Source organism: Egretta garzetta, unplaced genomic scaffold (assembly GCF_000687185.1).
Source record: "Egretta garzetta isolate BGI_Z169 unplaced genomic scaffold, ASM68718v1 scaffold158, whole genome shotgun sequence".
In the NCBI taxonomy this organism is placed as follows: Eukaryota; Metazoa; Chordata; class Aves; order Pelecaniformes; family Ardeidae; genus Egretta; species Egretta garzetta.
Window position 1 is genome coordinate 277281 of NW_009260430.1, and position 7297 is coordinate 284577.

General features: G+C 38.5%; 1 protein-coding gene across 2 annotated transcripts in view; it reads right to left on the minus strand.

Moving 5' to 3' along the window:
- The window catches only part of ARFGAP1 (ADP ribosylation factor GTPase activating protein 1), a 23230-nt gene that overhangs the window by 11266 nt on the left and 4667 nt on the right, over window positions 1-7297 (minus strand). For both annotated transcript variants that reach the window (XM_009643691.2, XM_035899292.1), the window contains exons 3-8: window positions 6546-6655; window positions 5998-6169; window positions 4581-4681; window positions 3724-3810; window positions 2941-3037; window positions 332-388 (exon numbers count right to left, since the gene is read on the minus strand). In XM_009643691.2, coding sequence (XP_009641986.1) covers window positions 332-388; window positions 2941-3037; window positions 3724-3810; window positions 4581-4681; window positions 5998-6169; window positions 6546-6655 — 624 coding nt within the window. The remainder of the gene's footprint in view (window positions 1-331; window positions 389-2940; window positions 3038-3723; window positions 3811-4580; window positions 4682-5997; window positions 6170-6545; window positions 6656-7297) is intronic.

Below are 7297 nucleotides of genomic sequence, written 5' to 3' on the forward strand. Positions count from 1 at the left end.
GCAATTCGGCCTTATTTGGCATAGAATGAAATTTCTGCTTTATAAACAAAATTTTTTGTTTCTCAAGGGAATATAAAAATGGCAACTGAGTTCCTTCTCGATCCTTACGTCCAGTGGACAAATTTACAAAAATGTCCATCCAGACATATGAGAAATAGTTAAGGCAGAGATCTGCATTCAACGTGCATTTATTTTATATGCCATAGACAAAGATACACAAAAATCTGAGTTTAGTTTGTCCTGGTAATACTTCTAAAGATACATTCCTGTTAGAACACCAACAAACTCTGAGTTAACAAGAATTACACTGAAATACATTTTGTTTACTTACACCCTCTTTAGCAGCTGAGGCAATTTTGCTTGCTCCAGTCGTAAAACTGCTCCATCCCTTTAAAGAAAGTCAGAATGTTATAAACTATGTGTGAATAATAATAGCAAACACTTGGTTATTCACTATTACATGTTAAATTAAGTGAAAACATTCTCCAATACAGCTTGTCCCATAGTCATAAGAACTACTTGCTAGTCTCTCATTTAACTATAATATAGCAATGAACTTCCATTATTTGTGTCAAAACAGCTGCAATTTGAACGAACCTGAATGGTTCAGATGTTATTGTACTAAAAATGGCTACATGAAAAAAAATTCCTCCCCCAAGAAAAGTGAGAGAACAAAAAAAAAAAAAAAAAAAAAAAAAAGATATTAAAGCAGCTAAAATGTGTGATGTGTGCCTGGAAAAAGCCGAAGAGAAAACAAGAATCAGTGCTCAAAACCATGAGGCAGCAAATCATAAAATGCCCATTCAGCAATTTTCTGTTTCATAATAAAGCCTCAAACTGCTTGTTTCCTGCAAATTTTATCTTTAAAAACAAAAGGAGCAAAGCTTTATTTTGCCTCATTGGTTCTTGGAAGATCTGAAAACCATTGGCCATTTCTTAAACAACTTCTCTGTAGTGAATCAGAAAAGGTTTCTTCTAACTACTGATTGTCAGATAATGATTAAGAAACCACCCAGAAGAAAGTGAAGCGGAAGAGTTAATGATTTTTTAAAAAAAAAAAATAATAATTAAAAATCACTTCTCAACAGTTTAGATTTCAGTTCTTGTTAGTAATAACCCACCATAATTGAATGGATAAAAAACAGAAACAAACTTTAACATGTCTGTGGTTGCCCTTGTACGTGTGAATGAATGAATGAACAGATATAAGGTTTTTTTCTTTGCAGATCATGACCTCCTAATTTGAAGCTGTGCTACAGAAGCATTTAAAACACAGCACTTCAACAGCAAGGTTAATATCCACGTCTACCACTGCCTTGTATCAATTAGACTTCCATCGAGGCGTGGATGTTTTGGTAACATATTACCTTTTGGGTAATTCCCATACAAAGGCTGTAAATAGTCAAATCTTTTTCTCATTATGCCTTCTGTTTAATTGACTACGCCACATACTTAGGTTGAGGGAATGTCTTTTAAAAAAAAGCAGCAAAAAGTATTTTTTGCCTATCCTTTTGAAGACTTTTCATTAATTGTCCTTCTTGTCCTATGCCAACAAACTGAAAGATAATTATGTCACCGCTGGCACAAAAGGCGAAGCGATGTGTCTCGTAGTTTGTATGTTAAGCAGTCTCAACGGACTCAAGACAAACCTAAACTGCAGTTACATCTGTTCTTTACAGAACGGGTTGGATAGTGTAGTCAGTGCGAATTCTACAGAAAGTTCTCCTTCTGACACATAGCAGCAGAAAATAACATATATACATCAATGTAGCATGTGTGGGGAAAACCAATCAATCATACACAGTGGAAGGAAAATTGGTTTCCTCGCTAGGATGAATATGCATGCAAATATTCAGTCTCACTATAATCAAGGACTTAAAATTGCAGTGTAGTGTGTATCTGTGGTCACAAGAGGGCATTTTAATCCAAAATTTCCATGAGATCATGTAGTCAAATAATGGTTGACAGTAACTTGGACAACACAGTGCCATCTCTCCATTGCTGTCTTAGCACATCTGCAATACATTACAGATGTGGTTTCTAATCTGAACTCTCTGGCCTACAATCTATGACATACCTAGAAAATACTCAGCAGACCTATACTAAGCACCCTGTGGGATCACCTGGAATGCTGTTCAAAGGCTCAGGCGTTACATTTTTCTATTATGTTCTAGTGAAATTATCGTATCTTTAAAAAAAAAACCAAAAAAACCCACAATAGAAAGTGGTGTGGATATTTAGACCGATGATCTGATGAGGCTCTACAGAAGACTACTGGCCACTAACACTGCTAGAAAACCTTACTGTATTTCAAAGTGACTCTGAATCCTAAATACTATCCTGCACTGTTGCTTTGCAGCCTATCAAAGCACCAGTATGTCCCTGACTGCCTCCGACTTTATTCCCATTTTCCTTCAACAATGCATCTTTCACTCTCTCTACTTTAATCATGACAACTGTTCAACCATATGCTGTTATCTCTTCACACCCCGTCACAAATATTTCAAATGTTTTCATCACTGCTTGGGGCTTCTGGCAGCCACGTACACACACATTTCACTTGTCTTCCACTGAACATACCTAATGCAGTTGATCTATTTAGAGCATTACCAGCCCAACTGCTACTCCCAATTACTATTTTTTTTTCTCCAAGCCCTGTTGCGTATTAGTTGCTAATTCACTGCTATATCCTCATTTCCTTATTTCTGTGAAACGATACCAGACATAATTCCTAACTTTTGCTCAAGTTTCTCCCTTAGTCTTGCCTTTTAAAGTCCACCAGTATCTTCTTCACTCTTTGAGAATACAACCAATACTCCACATCTCTGCATCCACTTGCAGCCTTTGGCTTCTCTTCTCCATTTATATTATCCCGTAACAAGGGATAAAATAGAAGAAAACAGTAATTCAGGTCACAGAAAGCTTCAAGCATTCCCTTACCGAGTACAATGAAGACATAGCATTATTCAGGAAATCATCCTCTTTTTTCGGAGGGTTTACTGTGTTTCCAAACCCCACATAACGATTCTCTTGGCCACTACCGTAAGAAAATGAATAAATAGTATCTGTATTAGCATGCATTCATTAAAACCATTAAACAAAACTGGAAAGCATGAAAGAACGACCATTGCTTAACAGACTTTAAAATACATCTGGGAAGAAAGTGTCCTAAAGCACCTAGCACCCAAAATACAAACCCACTCACTTCATAAAGACAGAACACCAACAAGGATCCACTGGTGAATCCTCGCAAATTAAAGTGTCCCCTACGCAAGCTAATGTGGTCTTAATGACTCTCCAGGTTTAACAGATCACTGACATCAGAAGTCTGAGTAAATCCTAATAACGGGATACATGAAAATGGGAAGAGGAAAGAAACAAGTAAACAGTGTTAGCTTTACAAATACCCCCGTTTAACTCAAATCACTGTAAGATATTATAAACGCTATAAAACTCCCTAGTTCGGAGCCCACCAGAGTAATATTTTGAGTTACAAGCTCTTTGTTCAATGCTATTCAAACATTTTTGTTATATAAATGCATTAAGGGGCACTTTCCTTGCTCTTACCCTTTATCATATATTATCAACATATTTTTAATCATAAACAAGGTGTAACTATTGGATGGTGAATCAGGATCACAGTTGTGTAGCTGTAGTATAACATCCAAGTCTTTGTTATGCTAGAGGGCCAGGCACTCAAAAAGTTAATAAATATTGCATTACCCTTGGTAGGAGTTGACATCATCATTTAACCAGTCTTCAAAAGCCTTGTCAGAAGAGGCAGTTGCAGTCTGAGATTGTCCAGCAGAACTACTCAAATGAAAGATTTAGAGAATTAAATTGCGTAAAGCAAAAAACCACGAGCTCAGCACCGCAGCTTGACATAAGTCATCTTAACACAGGTGCAAAATTGATTATTTTTTTGTCTATCAAGTAGGAAACTCTAATGCAACCACTAAAAGCCACTGGAGTGCTGAATGAATAAAGCAACAGTAGACCCAGACACAGACAACGCCACTCAGACTACAGCTAGCCCTGGAACTTGCTGGATGCTGGCCAGGCATGAAGCACCTCTTCGCTTGACTGACAACTACTTTTTCATTTAACTTGATTCTTTCGTGCAAAGAATAACAAACACGACATGCAAAAGCAGAAAACCAAAACTGCTGCAGTCCAGCTCTGATACTCCCGTCACAGACTTTTTCCTTACGGTGATAAGTAGTTTCTTCTTCCCTGGCATTCAATCATGAACTGGAACAGCACAGCAGTTAAGGCAAGGCTGCGACACACTACGTGTGACTGACACCATGACTAGTCTCAGGCACGTTACAAGTCAAGATAAAAACAGCATGGCTTATCCTCTGCTCTTGCTCACTCGTCTCTGCCATGGTTTAAGGTTCAGGTGGAGGAGGTGGGAATTATTACAGAAATTAAAGCCCTGCTACCTCATATTCCTTAACCTCAGCAAAAGAAATGCTTGTTCAGACAACACCATCAACAGAATAAAACCTGCAGACATTCACACATCAGGTTTTGATCCTGCTGTAGCTATATCAACATTAGATAACAAGAATACATACCGATGAGTGGAAGACAGAGATGTTTTAGGCTGAGGTGGGGTCCAGTTCCTGGCAGGAGAAGTTTCAATGGACCACTCCTTGCCTTCAGCTACTGTAGCTACCTAGAAGAGGTAGGAAAATAATCAAGAATGCTAGGTCAAAGTTTTCATACAAGGTATACACTGGTCCTGTAAAGGGAGGACAAGTCATTTTTCCAATTTGCTGCCAGCTGCATATATCAATTAATTTGTTTTCACAATAAAACGATTTTTTTTTTTATGAATCTCATGCTCCTAATGTTGAATTGAACACTGATTTTATTCCAGGCAACTGATTTTAGACAACTTCTTTAAACAGGCAAATTTGGTTTGAAGAGGAAAGCCTAGCTTAATAAAGAGATGCAAGTACTAATCACAGAATCATGGAGGAATAGAAAGAGGTGGATGTGTGGCGAAAACACACACATAGAATTTAAAAGTTCTCTCTGCCTCCTTCAAAGCACCTGAACTTTATCTCTTCACCCCATACCACTCCTCCAACTTCATAACCACCAAGTTAATACAAGATTTCCAAAGGCCTTGCCACAGAAACTCTATAGCTCCCCATTCCACATATTAAAAGGCCTACAGCGCAGAACTTAGGAATTCTTTGCTTTCATCAAGATACTCCACTCTAGCCAACCATCTCCTATTCCTAGCAACATCTAAAGATGCAAAGAGACAACACACACAACAAACTTCAGAGCTGCATGGATACCTCAGCGAGCACAGAATGTATCTTCTTAACCACTGCCGTGACAGGGGCAGCAGAAAAACACCGTATCTTTTTAAGTCTCTAAGCTCACAAGTTCAAGTTGTTCGTCATTTCATTATTGGAAATTCCAAACCTCCATGAAATGAAAATGCCATTACAATTAGTAATTTATTTGTTTCTAGGCCTGCCAGTGTTTGGCAAATTAATTTACTATTTTGTTACTATGTACAGGAAAGATTTATCAACAATCACTTCAGATAATGGGGCTGTGAGCAACCTGATCTAGTTAGCAGTGTCCCTGCTCACTGCAGGGGGGTTGGACTAGATGACCTCTAGGGGTCCCTTCCAACCCAAAACATTCTATGATTCTATGATAAAACCGTACTGCTGAAGTAGTAACTGCCTGCTGCAGATTGGGATAGCTCCGCTGACTAACTAGTGGCTACAAATTGCAGCAGTGAAAATCTCAGCCACCTCAGCTAAATGCAGAACGGAAAGTTTCTAAAGAAAACTCTTATAAAAGAGTTGGGAAGAAGCCCTCTAAGATATGTCCCTTTCAAAAACCATTGCAGAGGTTCAAAAGGTTGCTACTTCCCCTCTCCTCCGCTTCAAAACCAAGTGCTTACAAAGTACTTTCAGATTTTCAGATCGTAGGGGATGAGGACACACGCACAACTGAACCTACCTGATCTCTAAAAAGAGCTGCAGCTTTGCTGTTGTACTTCTCTTGCATTGACCAGCAGGGATCATAGTCATCTTGAGACTCCAAGAACTCTCGAAATTTGCTATTACCTCCAGCCTTCATTTTCTCCAGCTCAATATCCTTCCATTTGTCCATGGTTACAGAACGTACAAAACTGAAAGGCAGTTTTAAACAAAAATTAAAATCACAGCTTGTTGTGATTTCCTGCTATATCAGCAGGGACAAAAAGAAAAAGCTTCTTACAACCTATCTCAACAGTTGGGAGTATAAACATGTTAGGCAGCACTCTCCAAGTATAGAAAGACAGATCATGATAAGAAGGTGGTCAGATCCTCACTGACATAAGCTATAAATCATGCCATTCATTATTTATAATCAAGCTCACTTTGGAGAGGAGCATGAAGCAAAACTGCCAGCGAAATGTTGGAATTAAGACATCCTATACCCTTCGGAAACAACACATTCTGTTCACAGCCACGATGCAACCTGAGGTAACCCAACTCAGCCCATCGTCTGCTTGAAAGGCTGACCTGAGGTGAACTCCCAAGCCTCGGTGTTTTCCTGAGCACTCAAGACAGATCCAAATTCCATAGGTCACGCTCACCCACTGGGGGTTAAATGCACCACATTCAAAACAGACCTGCAAGAGAGAAACAAATATCTCTAACACTCAGCCATCGCTTGTCCACGTGAAGTAGTCACAGTACAGCTCAAAAAGTCAAATCATGAAAACGTCACACACAGAAAATTCTTTCAGAAGGGAGAGTTCTCAGCGTTTGGAAACACCTTCCCTGACAGCATAAGCTTCCTTCAAATATTTATTTATGCTGCAGGGAAATACTCATTAACTTGCCTGACTTGAATTATAAGAATTACTGTACCAGCTATCAGAAACCAGTGAGGAAATACAGATGAGCAAACTGAAATTAATGAGCAAAGGATTCAACTTGATTTCATTTCCACATTGTCTTGAAGGAGGGGAAAGTAACCAAACTGAATTCTTGAGGTTTCCTTGGCAAAATCAAGATGCGACATTTAAAGTTTGGAACATTTATTCAGTCATACTACAGTTTGGCAGTAAATGATAGCAGATCTAAACAGAGGTTTTCCTTAAAAATAGCTTTATTGCTCATACAGTGCAACAACTTCAGTTCTTAAGATTGGAATCACCATTCAAGGTTTAATGCACTGATATAAATAAAACTGAACCTATCCATGGGCTATCACCTTTGAGGTAGAGTATAATCAAGCTACTTGAAATAGACTGTTTTAATTAAGCTGG